Consider the following 18,494-nt stretch of genomic DNA (forward strand, 5'->3'; position numbering starts at 1 on the left):
CTATGATCTATCATAAGAAAACCTTAAGAGGATAGAACAAAATGTAAATGGAGGCAGGGCTTACATATCCACTCCGGACTGTCCCTCCCCTTTCTCATTGCTTCAAGAGTTTTGATAAAATTATTGTCGTCATATTTCATTGTGTCACATTTAATATGCCCTTTCCCTGAAAAGTAAGCTACTCCAGCAAAATTGGTTTATGACAAAACAAGTAGCCCGAAGGTGGAGAGTAAAGTGTGTGTATGTGTACTATACTGCCTGTATATACTGAGCAAATGTGTGTTTATGAACATGAACAATGTCCCACTCACTTTCTTATGTATGAGGATATTGTGTGTTAATGTGTATATGCAATGTGTTTGTGTATGTATTTTGTGTGTGTTTGTGCATACTAGTTTGTGAGCAGATGTCTGTGTGAGCGGCAGCCTTTATGTCTTATCCATTTATGTACTTTCATGTCCAACCATATGATGCAAACTGTGCTAAATCTAAACCGAGTGAGGGCTCTCTGCTTTTTAGCTGTCTTTGGGAGGGGTCTTAAGTTTGCTGAACACAACACACACACACACACACACACACACACACACACACACACACACACACACACACACACACACAGTGTTCAAAATTAAACCCAGGTGTGGGTGTGTGCATGTATGTGTGTTAGGTATGCTATATCCTATTCCACAGGAGATGACTTGACTTAAGCAAGTCTCTGCCAAAGTAAATGAGACCTCCGCAACGATGTGAGGATCCCACTCTGGAGGATAAAATCTAATATATGGAGCTACCCTCCTCCCCAACTCCAAACAATACATCATAAGAAGTAACTCCAACAACCTTGAAACACTTCCCTGTGTTAGTCAGCTAAGGCTTGTTTTATCTGTCCTTCACTAGAGGAAGAGGGAGTGAGGACAGACATAAATGATTTCTAGAAACCATAATCCAGCTCCAGATGCAGAAATGCATTACTAATGAGAGAATGACATGCTCTATAGTCCAGTGAAGGTATCAATTGTATGGAACAAAACGGCACAAATGAGTCTCAGCCACTGTTATGAATAAGTAACCAGCCACAAATGCAAGGGGAGAGTTCTAGCATATTCAGAGAATCATAGTTTTAGGCACTTAATTCACAAATCAAGATATAGTCAAGCGTGGCAAGGTAGTGGTGGAACACCCTTGTGACTGCTTGTGTCCAGCACTTGAGGGGGCACGAATGAAATCAAGGTAGGATTAGAAAGAATCGCAAATTATCAGTGATTGCGCAAGTACTATTGGCAATCATTTTAATGATCTCGCAGCTCCTCATTCCTTTTTGAAACTCTCCCACCCAGAGCTTCTCAGAGGCCATCAGCAAAGGCAGCTACCACTGTGAATGTGTAGAGCTGTTTGTATATCGACCAGGTCTAAATAAATAAAGATCTAATGTGAGCCGGCAACCCCCTTGTTTCTCTCCAGGGGGGTGTAACTCCCCTTCCCTTGCCCTCTAATTGATATATAACAACACAAGGACCCTACACCAGTCCTTGTGACCTCTGACCCTGACCCCCGATGGTCACAGCTGGGCCACACTTTGGTGAGATCTTGTCCCTGGTTTCTCTGATCTGTGCTGTAGGTGAAGCAGCTAAAGGGACAGTAAAATGAGAGTGCGGTAACTTGAGCTGCTCAAAACATTACAACTATTGCAACAGGCACGTCTCAGAGTCACCAAGTCAGCACACCACTTCAAAGACACGCAGGTCAATGAGAGTTAATGGACCAGTATATGGACCAGTATAGGGTAACAATGCATTTAGACCAAGACTAGCTGTGTTTTAGGAAACAAGATTGAGAAAGAGCTTCCTCTATTTCAAGGTTAAACAAATAATCAGTGAGGGGATTTTACATCTTAATCATACTGGAGTCTATCGTGTCACTCTGTCAGAAATTAATTTTGAATAGGCCAAATCTACAGTGTAGCAATAATTATTATCCAGGTTGCATAAATAAAACAAAAAGAAGAGAAGAAGAAGAAGAGGTTCAATTAAATGAATGGTAGTCATATATAATTAAATATTTTGTGATCACTGGTAATGTTTGAAACAATATTATATAATTCAAATATGTTGTACAATATATATAATTAAACCAGTTGAGATTTTTTGCATTTACATTTTTATTCTGAAATCAAACGCTGCATTTATATATGTGGGAAACAGCTTATTTGTAATCTTTTTGGGACCTGGAATTACTAAAAGGGACTCACAACCGTCCATTACACCTCTACAGCTTCAGAGGGATGGCTCTAAAAACCGGATCGTCTACAACAAGTGCGGAGCCATGCAGCTTACATTTTTGGGCTCCGTAGAGGTCAGCGAATGGGGTCACAGACACGCCAACTGCAGCATATCAGTCAAAGGGCATTTCATCAGCCGCTGTTACCAAAGAGAAACCTGAATACACACTTCATACCTCCTCTTCTTCATCCTCCTTCCTCCTGTTTTCGAACAGCTCCGAGCTTTGACTTGCTAATCCTTGTCTATGCTTTACTCAAGGACACATCAACAACAATCACTGAAGGATGCTGAAAACAAAGGAGCCTACTGGGTGTGTGTGTATATTTAAACAATGTTGGATAATGAGGCTGTGAGTATGTGTAATTTCCGTTAGTTTTTTTTTTTTTAAAGGGCAAATTAAATAAATTTAGACAAGCTGCTGACAAGTTATTTTTAAATGATATTAAAGTCTTACATTTTTGTTGTTCTAGGATTATTCAATCTACTACTAGAATATATTTCTTGCACTAATGAGTATATTTGAGATAGTTTTGGATATGATGTCATGCTGTGTGCTTGTCAGTCAGAGGGTTTGCCATGAGCTGGACTAGTAATCATAACACACTTTATACCTTCTCTGTTTCCTCCTCCACTCTGGTCCCTTGCCTTCCTTGCTAATCCTCGTTTATGGATGGGCTTTTCTCTGTACTCGCTCTCTCTCTTTCCGCAGGGCGGGGGGAGCAGTTTATGCTGGTCAGGCTGAATTTGCAGATGGGGTGGCAGCAGTGCACGGGGGGGCTTTAAGAGCCCTTGGGTGACTAAAGAAGTTGAAACAGCAGTCTGTACACTGAGAACTAAATAAAAGAAAGCTGGCTGTCTGAAGTGGTGGAACCAGTCCAAAATATAAAAAGCTATGCCATTATACTGCCCCCCCTCCCCCCCCCTCCCCACCACCCCCATCCTTTCCTCTGGACCTGAGAATTGGAATGTGAGATGTGATGTGACCGCTGGCTTTTTTCTATAGATGTCAAGCTTCTTCATTGTGATAAAAAAGGTTCAGTCGATGCTATTATTACTTAGCTTTTATAAAAGACTTGCACAGTCCGGTGGAGTGAGCCCTAAACTGTAAAAAAAGCTGCGAAGAAGTTTTATTTATATTACTTAAATTAACCAAAAGTTTTGTAGCAAACATCTGACATGAAACTTGTTTATATTCAAGCATCAAGGAAATTGATGCTTGATTGAAACTATTTTCTTGAAAATGTTAATAAAAATGGAATTTAGATGAGACTCAGAAGCATAAAGTGGGTTTCACTTACTTGTACTTACTTACTTACTTGCTTCTTAAGTGTTTTCAGCATTTTAGTTCAATATATAAAATCCTACATAGTAAATAATAATTACGTTTCTGTGTTTGTAAGCAAAAACTTTGCTTTTGCACTATTTGCCAATCACTGCAATACTCACAGTTCCTGGCCAATACAGCAATACAGTTTGTATCCTCTGTAGGTTTCTATGAAAAATTGACTTTACTTTGTGTGTACCCATTAATTCTATTTTGTATGCACAGCCAGTGTCTGGGGTGTTGGTTTGTTGCTGAAGAATGCTTTCAGAGCACTCAAGAATGTAATCTTTAACACTCTTTAGTCTTGTGGACAGCTAAGCCCCCTGGACACTGCTCAGCAATCAGCCGGCCTCCCAAACAGATAACAGTATATCTGGATCACACGCACTCACATACACATACACACACACAATCACACACACACACACACACACACTCATCAGTCCAGTCAGTGGCTATGGAGTGAACATCCTGGGGAAGCTAAACTCTTAATTTGTTCTGACCGGAGCACGTTGTGTCTCAGTAGGCCGATAGCCGCAGCCTCTCCATCAATGTGAATGAGTGTTTGTGTGTGTGTGTGTGTGTGTGTGCGTAAGGGCTCAGTGCCACTGCCACATTATGAGAAATCATTTGTGAGCAGCAGTCTCCCAGGGCAGGCTGCTTATCGGAGCAAGTCAGTGGATGACGTGAGTAATTACAGATGATTCACCTTGAGGACTTGATCATCAGCAATATCTCTCTCTCTGTCTCTCTCATCCTTTCCTGCCCTTCCTTCCTTACTTCTCTCCTCCTCTCTCTCTCTCTCTTTCTGCCTTTGTATCTCTTCATCCCCTTTGCCTCTCCCTCTTTTTGATCCTCTCATGTCCTTCCTTCTCTCCTCCTCCTCTCTCTTCTTCTATCTCTTCATCCCTTTTGCATCCCCCCCTCTCTCTCTCTCTCTCTCCCCTCCCCTCTTTTTTGATCCTCTCCTGTCCTCTCTTTCTCTCTGGAGTCATTCCCATTTAAGAATGACATTGGCTCCCTTTTCCGGCAGCATTTTTATGTACTGTATCACCACACGCTTTTCTTCTGAACTCGATCAAAGCAAATAAGTTGAAATAAAGCAGAGCTTGTTGCGCACACTGCATAATGTCCGACACACATTCCAATGTCCAGTGCTGGATCAAGTCCTCAATATCAGTACTCTTTTTTTTTCCTACTTGCTCACATGTGAATAACTTTTTTCAACACAACATCAATCTCTCAATATGGTCACGCGATTGTCCTGTAACCTGCAATTGTTCTCAGACTATATGCATTTTTAAACAGCCTACAGTTTTTCCTTGGGTCATTTTTTTTTTTCATTTGTGGTTCAACCTCAAGAAGAAACTCAGAGCGTTTTGACAGTGCCAGCGCTGCATATGGCTGAGGGAAACAAGGTTTGGCAGCTCTACGGAACAAATGACTGGATTACCTTAAGCCACTGCCAAGGAGTAATTCTAACACTTAATAAAGGAAAAACAGGGAAGTGTGTGTGTGTGTGTGTGTGTGTGTGTGTGTCAGTGGGCCAGCCCTGAGGCACAGTAGTCTAACTAGTTGGACAAATAAACACTGAGCGAGAGCCCACTGGAGGGACTTTGGTAGCAGACAGAGGCTGATAGATGAGGCTGTGGAGATTTTTTTTTTTTTTTTTTTTTCCCAAAAGTATGGGACGATGTTGCTGCAACATTGGTGGTTAGTTTTATGAGAGATGTGCAATTCTCACATGTAATAATAAAATTTTTGGAGAGAATTTGTTAGCACAGAATGGTTATGGAATGAAAATAACATGCCAGGGGCCAAATCCAGAAGCACAATCTCACAAACTTGGAAAATGTGTATTAAAAGACTGGTAGCCAGTTTCGACGCATGTGCCACAGACAGAATGAGGTGGTTCCATACTGTCAATTAAGCACAAATGGATAAACAAGTGAAATCTCAACAATGGCATGACAATGTTTTCATGCAACAGCAGTAAAATGCTATCTGCATTGTTGATGCAATATTCACTAAAAAGTGGGTAAGCTTATCATCATTCTCGTGTGGATGCTTTTGTGCCTACAACCTAAAATCCTTTAATGCCTTAATCTTTCTTTAAACACACGCACACTCAAATACACAAACACGCAGTACATTTTCCCTTAAGCATCTTGACCATATGGCAAACTCCAAATACTTAACCTTTAACCTGTGAGACGGAGAATGGACAAAAAACGTCTAAAGAAAAGTGGGTTAATCTGCACTTGGCTCATTGGGTCAAGATGACACAGTGAGAGCCACAGGACATAACATAAAATCCTGATTTCATGTGGTGCGGGGCTGAATCCTATATCAAATCATGTTGGTGGATATGTCTCCCAAATGCTAGCATAATCAGACATGATGTGGGTAAATATAGAGATAGAAGGTACTCACCCCATGCAATGGGTAGGAAATCCATCCTAACTCCCCTTGGCTTGCTTTGGAGTCTAACAGGTTGACTGTGGTGAGGAAGAGAAAGAGAGAGGGAAAACAAAGAGAACATATGAGTGTCTAGTCCTTGTTAGCCCCAATTAGCCTTTATCTAATCCCACAGGAGGGATCACCAACCTTAAGCACTGATCATGACTCTGTTTACTCAGCTGCCATACACACATACTACACATATCCTATCAGACTCAGCACTATGGGCGGGCCCCGGGGGCCAAGTTCGCACATCCAGGAACTTGGCTCTCTCAGAAGAAATCAGTGTTATTATGGTCATTATCATATATATATATGTGTGTGTGTGTGTGTGTGTGTGTGTGTGTGTGTGTGTGCGTGTGTATTCATAGATTTATTATTGTATTCAATTATCTTGCAACATTAGTGTATGGAATATCATGTTTTTATTGTGGGATGAAAGTCTGAAAGAATTGGCTCCGTTTCTGATAATACAGTCTAAGTACACCCTCTGCTGGCTGTCCAGCGTCTAGCTAGCTCAGTTTAAGTATTAGCAATCGGATTTCCCTGTGGAAATGGACTTAAGAAACTGGTTTACCAACAAGAAAGGCTCACTTAATGAGGATGGTCACTCAGCAGGTGCAGCCACACTACAAGAATCAGCTACCGCTAGCAGTTTTGTAGATTCCAGTGATGAAACGGGAACTAGCATTGACATTAGCACCAAGCTAGCGACCACGGTAGGGAAGAGTGCAGCCACCACAGTGCTATCACTCCCGCCATCTCCTCTCCCCTCTCCTCCACCACCACTAACAGGGCCTGGTTTGCTGTTTTCGCCACCAGCAGCTATCTCAGAACTGGATGGCGGTTGTGCATCTGTTAGCATCCCTTCTCCCAACCGTCATGTTGGAGAATTAAGCAGATTAATTCCAGATGACCTCGGGGTGGTGGATAAAACCAAACCCCTGGACTGTTTGTGTATGAATTATAAGGTTTCATAGTTGGGGGAGGCTACACGACTATAGCATACTTTGCCATTCTTATAAATAATACGCTGCACTATCGGGTCACAATTAATATCGACTGACACGAATTTTAAGTGTCAGTAAATAAGCATATTATTTCATGGTAGTCTTTTTAATATACTGTAAACCTACATAACATTGAACTATTCAATATGAATCCATTGTTGCATATAAAAGTCTGAAAAAAATGACTTTCATTGTCAGGGCCTGCGTATAGAAACCAAATCCTCTGGCGCCAGGACTGTATCCTATGCTAACCAACAGTGAGAGCTGGCTTTTTTGTCATCAAAGCAGAAGTTGGCTGGGCACACTGGCTACAACACACATATCCTGAGGAGGTATTGAACTGAAGAAAGGCCAACATTTCAAGAACCACAAAAAGAAAATGTTTATTTTCTTTTCAACCATGATGATTGGACTGTAACCATGGTAAAGCAAAAATGCATCAAATCTAAATTAGGATGCAATCACCAGTTTCAGAAGTAGTCAGAAATGCAATTGGCCACACCGACAACAAAATATGAATCTGTCTATAACAAATGGAAATACATTTTTACGTGTGTCCTGGCAAGAATTCATTTATATCAAACAGACATCAAGCAGCACTGAGGGAAGTCCATGTCTAATAGATGGAATATGTGTGATGGTGTAAGGTGAAGCTTTGTATTCACAAAATGGGTTTCATTTGGTGAACTTGATGGTGCTGGTGCAGTGACGTCAGTTCTGAAGGAGCAGCACAAAACAGTTTTGGCGTCACAAATTACTGATACTTTTATTTTCATTGCCCACCTCCTCAGACCAAAATCACAAGTACAAAATGCAAATTGCAGGTGATTTTTGTGCACACATGGACAGACCCCGCTTACCAACCCTCAATGCTGACATACAGTATATTACTCAAGCACAGAAAAATTAGCCACAAAATTTTCTATTCTTAGTATATACACGCACGGCTGTGGTGTGAATGATTGTCATCGAACACAACTGTCAGTACTGACCATGACATATGGAGTGGGGAATGCAGAGGCAGCCTTATGCTCTATGGATGCCCCACTTCAGCCAAATGGTCTCTGTAGTTCCCCACCAGATTGTGGTTTGCAACACAAATAAGAAACAATAAGCTAATGTGAGTTCTTCAATGTAAAGTAAAACAATAGAGAGCCACTGTAGAAGCGACTGTGTAGCTACAATAAAAATTAGTCATAAGTTCATTATTTAAAATTAATTACAATTTGAAATTGACTTTCAATCTTGTTCATTCTCTTTCTCTACAAGAGAATTATTCATTTTAAAAAAGGGTTAATTGAAAAAACTAGTGCATATGAGGAGCTAAAATATTTCACTACAGTGTGGAGAAGAAACAAGTCTCTAGCGGGCTTCCGTTTTTTGGTTTGTCTTTCTTAAATATACACATTTTTATTACTGAGCAAAAAATACTTTCTAAAACTGCTTTTTTTTCAAAGCCTGTTTTTGGGTGGACATCCTTAAAATTGAGGGAATCACTTCATGTTTACGGCACCACATTTGACTGAAAAAAAAAAACACATGAATTTACATGTTGCTGTGTTGCTGTTACACACACTCTTAAGTGACATACATAAAAATGTAAAGGATAAATAATCAGCTAATGTAAATGGATGGAGAGCAATAAAGTTCTGCCGCCCCAGTGGTCTCTCCCTTTAAGTTAGAACCTGAGACTGACTCAGCCTCTTTCTCCTCATCGTGCTGAGAGCAAAGCAGTCCACAGCTCAACATACACAAATAAATGTACACTTACACAAACACACACACACACACACACACACACACACACAATTGCCCAAGTGAGCGAACACATACACAGCAAAGTGAAGCAGCAGTGCAGTCAGGCCCTGCAGCTGTAACTCCATTCACTGTGAAAATATGAGGAATACATTCCCCCTGTATTCTTCCATTCAGAGCCTCAGTGAGCAAGAGTGTACACATCTCCAAACACAACCATAGAGAATATTTGTGGGTCATGTGAGACTGCTTTAGTGCTGTAGAAACTATTTCAGTCAAACAGTCGTACCAAATTTTCAAATAAAAGTGATTTTGCCTCTCTGTGAGCTAATTCATGTTTCACACTAGAATAAAGGTTGAGATGGAAATCATCGTTTTCTTCAATGTGGCAGAAAAGAGCCTGAAAGGAAAGTGCAGAAAGGACGACGCACGCCCACATGCACAGGGAGCCTTATTATCAAATTCCAGGCTCAAAAAGCTACTAAATTGAGGCTCACCTGAGCTGTAGCCATGCTAAGCCACTCAGCCAGTTGAGTGGCAGTAGACAAATTCCTATTAGAGTCTAATGAAGCTATCTGTTCATGTCAGATAATAGCAGCTCAGCATCCAGGGCCATTGCTTCCAATTTACATTTCTCAACGAGCCGAGCCCACCACTCAAATTGAGCCGAGCGGGGGAATTTGAGAGCAGAAAATTAGACGGCTCTCATATCGCATGAGGAAAAAAGCTCCCTCCAGCTGCACTTGGCTGGGGAAATCAGCACTCACACACACACACACACACACACACACACACACACATGGGCTTACAAACTCACAAATATATGCATAAACACTCCCTCACACACTGTGCGCTGTTACAAAAAACACAGAATCACACCAAATGATGCAACCCCATCCAAGAAAATAGAGGAGTAAACACACATTGAAACACATTTGTATCAAGATGTTAGATTCACACGCATTCGTACTCAAAATAAAAGCATTTACACACACATGCGCGCACGCCCGCACACAACACGCATGCACTCTTTCAGTTGAACATGCACACGCATGCACAAAATATGAGCATACACAACATTTGCTGACAGCCTTACTCTCGCTCTTTCACACACAAACACACACACACACACACACACATAGTCAGTTAGCAAGCTAGCGTCAGCCAAGCATATAGCCCCTGCCCCATCAGGGAGTGCCTCTAAACGGGAAGTAGGAGTATTAATAGCAAACTGAGCCAGCCTGTCTGCAAGGGAGCAAAACATCACAGAGGTAGAAACAGGTGAATCAATATATAACACACAGCGAGGGCCACCATCACACACACTCCCCCACACACACATAAACTGAACCCGAAGAAGACGGAAGTAGACGCGACGCCACAGGCAACAATCATAAACTGATGGAAACACATTGACATTTTTTGGGAGGGATATGTAATCCAGATGAGCACCATACAAATTACATTTGAGACTACATTTGTCATGTAGCATGTAGTGACCTACTATTGCTAGGACATGTTGAAATATTAACATGGAATATTGGAGTAAAGATCTACAACCTACATATTTAAATGTCTAAGTTCATCACTATGACAGTCTAGCACAAACTTTTAATTCAGTGGTCCTTTAATTGTCCCAGAAGCCAGTAAAATATGATGATGAAGGAACCCAGTTCACAGCCAATGGACATGGATGGTCTAGAATCAACTCATGCTTTATCAGCAAAGTGGAGATCCCCTTAGAACAGAACAGCACAGAGGAGAAGAGATGCTTGCACATGTTCTTGTAATATCTGCCATCTAATTTTGAACAAAGTGGGCGGGACTTTGTCTTTACAGCCTGGCTCTGTGCATGTGAAGGTTGGCAGGCTGCAGTGCAGGCAAAGCAAGGCGACTTGTGTCTGTGTTAAAGGGTGAAGTGTTCACCTCCCATTATGAATAATTCAAGTGCAGAGTCGCTCTGTCTGATGTTGCTGCTGTGTGCCCAACCCCTCTGCCCCCATTCCTCTTTCTTTCTTTCTTTCTTCTACTCTCACACCTTATACTTTACACACATAGACTTATACACTCACATAAATGCATACAGCTATTCTGCACACATAGCCTACCGTATATAACCATCTCTCACACACCACTTCATCTTTTTTTTATCTGACTCTGAGGCCTAAAGCACATGCTGCTAAATTGAAGATGCCACTCTCCAACTACAGCTCAGTGTTTTGTTGGCACACACATATAAATATAGGCTTACCTACATGTAGAGAAAGGAGGGGGGAGGGGGGAGTTAAAGGATTGGCATGTGTAAGCACATTTCCAGCACCTCTGAAAGGTACCATCGCTAAGAGACGCCCATCCATCCCAGCGGGACTACTGCGCCGGGCTCTCCGGGCCGAGCTTCCCTACCGCCGGCTAAAAATACCTGAGGCCTCCCGACGCCCTGCAGCGGGCCAACATCACACCACGCAAGAATACGCGAAGGGAAACGCTGCACCACAGCCATTTCATTATTTTTTTCGATTATAGGGGAAAATTTACAAAAAAAAAATCCTAATATCTCATATCTGTTAAAATGAGTCCGCAAATTCTCGGATTTTCTCTGTGTTTCAGTCAACTTTCCCTCAAAGTTTTATACAAGATCATTATGATTAAATGAAAGCCACATAGTAAATTCTTTAAAAAAATGTTGGTCGAGGCGTGGTGCCGAGATTGGATAGAAGATTAAAAGAAATGATGCGTTTTGGTTTCCTTATTATTTGGAAGAGGAAACATCCTAATAAAATAATCACGCGGGTTTTCCGTTATCCGTCATCAAAGTTGGAGTTTATTTTCCACGAAAGATTTTTTTTTTCTTTATTGCTTAAAAAAACGTAATTTGTGAATCTATTACATTAAGTCTTGTGTTACAAGTTCCATACAGTCACACGATAGGAAAATAAGGCCGTCAGTACATTTCCTGAATGTTCAGCCTGTCTGCATACAAATAAAGGCCAGTAGCCTCTAACTTTCTTTATTCTTCAGCCATGTGAATAAACCAACAGACAATGCAGCACAAGTGAATCAACTTTAGGAAAAAAAAAAAAAAAAAAAAAAAAAAAAAAGCTTGTGATTCGTCAGGCTGTCACTGCTGTTTCTGTTTAAACATGAATACAACTGAAGAGAATATACATAATCCCTGACATGTTTAATAACTTTTGAAGGGACTTTTATACACCAATAAGTTATTCGGTCCCAATTTTTACTTAAAAACACAACCATATAAGTAATTACAGTGTCTTTTTTGGGTTATTTAATTCCTTCCATAAGGAGAAATGCGTCTGTAGCACTCATCAGTGAGTTTCTAGTGGGTCCAGTAGTTCCTGTCGCTGGAAACTGCAGACTTTACAAGGGGACCATCCCGTTTGCACTGTTAACACTGTTAGTGAACGAGACAGGAGAAACAGCTCTCAACTAATCCAAAGTGCGTTTTGTCCTCTTGTAGATCCATATTTATGATGTAAGTGTATGGATTTCTATACAATAAAGAGACGGAGCGACTCGATACTGACACTCTCTGGCAGATTTATGTCTAGGAGAGGTGAATTTAATTGTCTGGGTTGTTTCTAGTATTTTTTTTTTTTTTTTTTTTTACACACACACATATGTTTGCAGTTGTAAACAGGTCAGAAGGTTTCTCTCCTCCTCCTTTACAAGCTCTCACAAAAACTCAGCGACTTTATAAACTTTCTGTATAACACTTTTCAAACTTCTCTCTCTCTCTCTTCTCTCTCTCTCTCTCTCTCTGACACACACACGCACACACACACACTCAAGCACACACACATACAAACTCTTACACTCTCACCAGTCGACCACTGTATATTTTGTAAGGGTGTATTTTATGTGGTCTTGTTTCTTTTTTCGGGGCTGGGCTCACGGAGAGTATACTGTAGTATATCCATCAGCCTTATATTTAAATAAACCACTTATATCCGGACTATTAGGCTGTTCAACAAAAAAAAAGTTTCTCAGGGCAAAGGAAACTCACCAACCACATTTGCAGTAGGCCTAGTTGACCTCGACTCAGTCACTCTCTAATCTCTCTATTTTTTTTATTTATTTCTTTTTAATTTTAATTTTACAGACTTACACATCTTAACTAACTTCTGATTATGCTTTTTTATGTCAAGTATCACCAACTGAACATTTTGATTTCTCACATTGACAACTAAGCAGAGGGCAGTGGTTTGGGATCTTCGCCTGAAACAAATTGTGGCGCACAAAAAGATTTTTTTTAAAAAAAAACAACAAAAAACGCCAACAAACAAACTAACGTTTAATGAATGAAAAGCCAACATACAAAGACGAAATCAGGTTTTAGGTTTCAACTTTGAAGGGACTGAATTTGGCAAAAAGAAACCTATAAGTTTAGGGGACAAAAAAAGTTCACGTGTGAAAATAAAGCAAGTTTGAATAGACTGGCTGTTGGCCATGTCGTTTGCAGGAGTCATCATTACTGCGGATCATAAATGAAGTCAACGGAAACAACACAATAGATTATTTGCTATCCGGGTATGTTCAGCTTCCCTGTATGCTTCTATTAGATTATAATTCTGACTGTTTGATGTAGCCAGCTGTCCAAAACTATACACATACTTCCTACAACAGCAGTCTATTTATTTATCGTCCCCCCACTATGAACAGCAGGAGGATCAGGGGCCACTATTTATGGTTTTATGTACTCCACTTGTCTGACTCTGAACATTTAATTACTTGAGTGTAGATTAGTCCTACTAAAGCTCAATCTGATTCATTTAATTACTTTATTTGCATTAAGATTTAAATCAGGATCCATACACTGCTTTCGACTGTGACCTGTGTTGGATCATCTCTGTCTGTAACTCCCATGACGCACCATTTGGAAATTTAGTGGCAAAGCCTTCATATAGGTTACTGTACAGCAAGTACTTTATTTATTCGTTTAATATATATGTATATATATATTACAGTTAGGCTAATAATTGTAACTGTGATCCAAGAAATCATGTTCCTTTAGACAATGTGACCCAAATCTACAGCCAAATGTACTTTTCCCCTGCTGCGCGCAGCTTTGACCGTTCGGGGCACCTTCAGCACGCATCTCTTTTCTTTGACCCCGCTGCAAAACACTTTAACCATAGCAAGTATTTACTATCCAGCGTAACGGGACGATGTTTCTGAACATTTTATGAAAGTTAAGCAAATACGCAAATATAAGCTGAGACAGATTTTAGTTGTTTCCAGCGCAGTTTCACATGTTTAAAGAAGTGACTGTGCTCAAAGTGGATCGATCTGCCTCATTCTGCCTGGTTTCAAAATGTTGCCACATGCTTAAAATCACCAAAGAAGTGCGCGAGACTCGCACTGGAAATAAAATGAAATTAATTTCGCCTGCAACATCGTCATTTTTTTCACTCTCTGAATGAAATATATCATTTAAACATAATCATAACGTGACTTCATGGAATGGACAGTTTACAGGAACCACGCAGCAGTCAATAATTCAACTGTTTTGGGATTATTCAGGTCAAATCCATAAATACAGCCATCTGCGTTTTTACGCGCTGTGCGACTGTGCTCATCGTCTGTTTAAATCGGTGTGACTGTAAGCCTCATTCGGGTGTCTAGCTACCCCCAAATGGATTCATGGATAAAGCAGATCAACACGACCCCTCTCTCGGAAACACAGACACCGGAGTTTCTTTGCATCTTTTCGCCCCGTAATAACTCCTCGATAGGCGCTATGGGAGCTGTCTCGCCTTCGCTCCGCTCATTCATTCCGATTTAAACAACTATTAATCCACGTTTTTTTTAGATTATCTGAAATTAGGCTGCCTTGTCTGCCTTGTTTGGCTCTATTTTCAAGTTTCATTCGTGAAATTGTCCGGTTGTGACCGAATACAGACTCTCGGTGATCCTCGGTGTCATCGAAATGCGCTTTGGATCACATTGTTTTTGTTATCAATTTGGACAGTAGCAAGTCCGCGGTGAGCGCAAAGCACTGGCAACGATGTGTGCCGTAACGCACACACACACACACACACACACACACACACACCTGCGCGCGCGCACACACACACACACACACACATAAACATATTCACGCAGCCTGAGTTGTCTTACCTTCATTAGGAGGGTAGATGATGGGAAACGCAGGAAGAGCACAGGACAATAAAAGAGGTAAAATGAAAAGGAGTGATCGCGGATTGCAATCCATGGCGGCGGATCAGAGGTACATAACTCCATGAAGCCACTGACTGATCTGAGAGCGTCTTCTCTCCACTCAGCTTTCTCCCTCTCTCTTTGCTCTGGCTCCCTTCGGTTGGAGCAGATTTCCGCTGGGTCCTACAGAGTCTGACAGACAGCAAAACACACAGCGCTCAAGTTCACCACAGGTCAGTTTAGATCCTTTACCACGGGCGTCTCCTTGACGTGAATGACAAACTCAGCTATTCAGCATATTTTACAGCCTTAGTCTATCCAAAAGTGATTTGAGTCAGTGAAATGGAGAGCAATATATAGGAGAAATATTAGAAATCTCTCCGGGAATAAAAGGGTAACACCATATGTTCCTGTGACCTACAAATAATTCAATCACATTTACAACATATCCTCTTACTTACAGTATTTCTCTGCTTTATTTTCCCAGGGAGTTTTTTTTTAAAATACATATAGTTATGTGGTTTGATGATGGACAGGAAATAGCTATATCATATCAGCATTAGGCTTTATTTAGCACAGTTTGGCCTTTATTCAGTAAATAAAAATAAGAAAAGGACTGGAACACCCAGTAAGAACCTGATGTTTTTAATAAAACAGCCAAAGCCGGCCTCCAATTCTAAGTCAGTGATTTTGGATCTGTTTTTAATTTTGACTGTGGATTAACCATTGTTGCACACTTGAAACACTTTAAATTTAGAAATTTGAACAGCCAACAGGATCTTGTCATTTTTAATGCAGATTTTGCTCAGTAGAGACATTTTTTAACCTAATTTGGAATAAATAGAACCCAGTTTATTTTATTTTGTCATAAGTGACATGATGCAAATAGTGAATAATGAGTTAGTGAGTCATGCAGAAAACCTTTTTCCTGTTATTAAAACAATTTAATTTTTTAGATATTGGTATATATATGTAATGTACATGTTAAATTATTTTTTGTTTAAATAGTTCATTTTTATGGCCACAATATTAATGTATCATTTTGACACATAACCAATAACCTACTTATAAAAGAGAACATACATTTTGGATTATAGTGTTTTCCATGTTATAATCTCAGACTGAAGGACGAAGTTTTATTTGTCATTGTATAGAGGGACATATCATGTGCTTGTGTTGGTTCTACTGTGTGCATTTTTCTGTGAGTGCCATTAGGGGCCCCTGAGACCACAATACTTGAACCGCAATGAAAGGCTGGGGTGGCAGTGTAACGTCAGGGTCCTGGCTGAGACGCCAGCTGTTGTGGTGGGGGGATGGAGGCTGGAGGTTGGGAAGGCATCTGACGTATGGGAAAAGTTAAAGGACACAGCAGCTAACAACGCCGCTACTTGGAGTGGTAGAAACAGCTCCTGAATTCAAATTACTCGATCGTTTCCTGCAATCAATCTATGGTGGGTTACAGTAGGTCTCACTCAGACACTGAAGACATTTCTAGAGAAAGTCCTCTTGCACGGATTGAGGAGTGAGATTTTTTTTGTAATGAGAAACTAATTCAATCATATTTTAATGGTTTGAATTTTTCACAAATCTTTTTAAAAGTAAAGGCATTGCCAAAAGTCACAGTGGGACCCTGTTTAACTAATGCTAATGTTATGCTCCCACTGAATGAACTTAATGAACTTTTTTTTATATATATATAAGAACGATTATACAAATCATTACGACACAGTAGAAAACATAGCTAAGAATGGTAATTACATACTACATTTTGAAAAATGACTACATGTATGCAGCATGGCTTTCACACACTGCTGCATTTTCAGGTGAAAAATCACAATAAGATTTTTATTATATGTCTTGCTCAGTATATCATTTAGGTGGCTGTGTGTTCAAAGGTACTATAAAATAAACCAGGACATTTTCACAATGCATTTCCTGTAATTTTTTTTTTTTTTAGAATAAATGGCTTAACAGCAAACTCAGAGCACTGTCTTACTCTGAGAGATTTATGAGTTCCAGGTTGTCAATGGATACAGTGAAGAATGACGCCAAGAGGTCTCTGGCCACATTATTAAGTGGCTGTGGCATGTGGATTTACAGCAGGTTTGAGATGTGCCAGCCTTCGTCATACATCATTCTCTACATCCCACTAATTCACTTATTACACACTGAAAGAGATTAATACGGGGGGCCCTCCGGCTAACAATCAATTCAAAGGCTAGTTGTTCTGCACTTGTAGTTTACAAATATGAGGTTTTGGTTTCAATTGAGAAGTTTCTGAGTGAACAACTGCATTTATTTTCAAATACTACATATTCATGGAAGATTGAGAGAATCACAAATATACTAGAAGTTGGAAAACAAAGCAGGCACGCTCAGATGTATGTAGTTGTGAAATAATAATACACGTTACATTTCCTACAAGAAATGCAAAGTATTGAAAAGAAAGTTATTACAAGTAGCAAAGTAAGACTAAAATTAAACTGAATGTCGACAGCGAAGGAATTAGAAATTTAAATATTTGGACTAATACAGTAAAAAAGAGCAACTTGATAATACAATATTTTTGAATATGATTATAAAGGAAGTACATGCTGACAGTTGAACACTTTTAGCAGTGATCATTTTCGTTTGGTTGTCAGAGAGGAATTGTCCATGTTTTTAGTCAATAAATCCGCATGTTAGTTCAAACTAATTGTTGAAAATCTGTTTCTGATTGTGGTGAATAGGAAAAATGTGATGGGTCCCTCCCGTCTATCCACTCTAACATTTTTTCCCTCTTCTCAATGAGCGCTTGTCCATTCTTGAACTCTTGCCAGTGGAACAATCCAGTACGAGATGGAGGAAAATATTGATTTAGAGCCGCTATTGCAAGTCATGATGTATCCTGACGTGGCTATATGGTGCTCCAAAGTCACGGAACAGATGTTGTTTAGGAGCAGCTTTGAAACTGCCAAGACATGTCATTCTTACACAGTAACATACAAACAAACAAACAGAAAATCTGGCTGTGTTTACTGCTCGCTGTCAGTACCTTCTTCCTCCCTGTGGATCCCAGGCGGCACATTCCTCCATACTCACAGCATACAGAAGGACAAGAAGCCAGCGGGCTGCTGGCATGTAACACTATCCCCCCGAACCAAACATCATACCAGGGACGCTTTCTTACCATTGCCAACACCAGCACTCGTCGTGCTTTTTTTTGTTACAGCACCAGGGGATTCTAAAACTCAAGACAACTGCGGTCGTCTCACCATTGTTCTAATTAAAGTTGGCCTACAATTATAGGTTTTATATACATACATATATACATATATATATATATATATATATATAAATTAAACCCATGTGCATTATACACAGTATAATAAGTATAGTATAAGTATATTTATACAGTATTATTACAATATTCATGTGTCCATTGAACAGGAATAATAATAATTCTTATAATATTAACTATACTAATACTAATACTAATACTAATGCTTA

General features: G+C 40.1%; 1 protein-coding gene across 6 annotated transcripts in view; it reads right to left on the reverse strand.

Moving 5' to 3' along the window:
- The window catches only part of epha3 (eph receptor A3), a 103,340-nt gene extending 88,116 nt beyond the window's left edge, over positions 1-15,224 (reverse strand). For 2 of the 6 annotated variants that reach the window (XM_067603264.1, XM_067603267.1), the window contains exons 1-2: positions 14,967-15,187; positions 6,037-6,101 (exon numbers count right to left, since the gene is read on the reverse strand). In XM_067603264.1, the coding sequence (XP_067459365.1) occupies positions 6,037-6,101; positions 14,967-15,060 (159 nt within the window). In that variant the 5' untranslated portion in view covers positions 15,061-15,187. Of the gene's footprint in view, positions 1-6,036; positions 6,102-14,966 lie in introns of all 6 variants that reach the window. The other 4 variants (XM_067603265.1, XM_067603263.1, XM_067603269.1 and 1 more) reach the window with 4 other exon arrangements.
- Between the last annotated feature and the right edge of the window lie 3,270 nt (positions 15,225-18,494).

This window comes from Thunnus thynnus, chromosome 11 (assembly GCF_963924715.1).
Source record: "Thunnus thynnus chromosome 11, fThuThy2.1, whole genome shotgun sequence".
NCBI classification, from domain to species: Eukaryota; Metazoa; Chordata; class Actinopteri; order Scombriformes; family Scombridae; genus Thunnus; species Thunnus thynnus.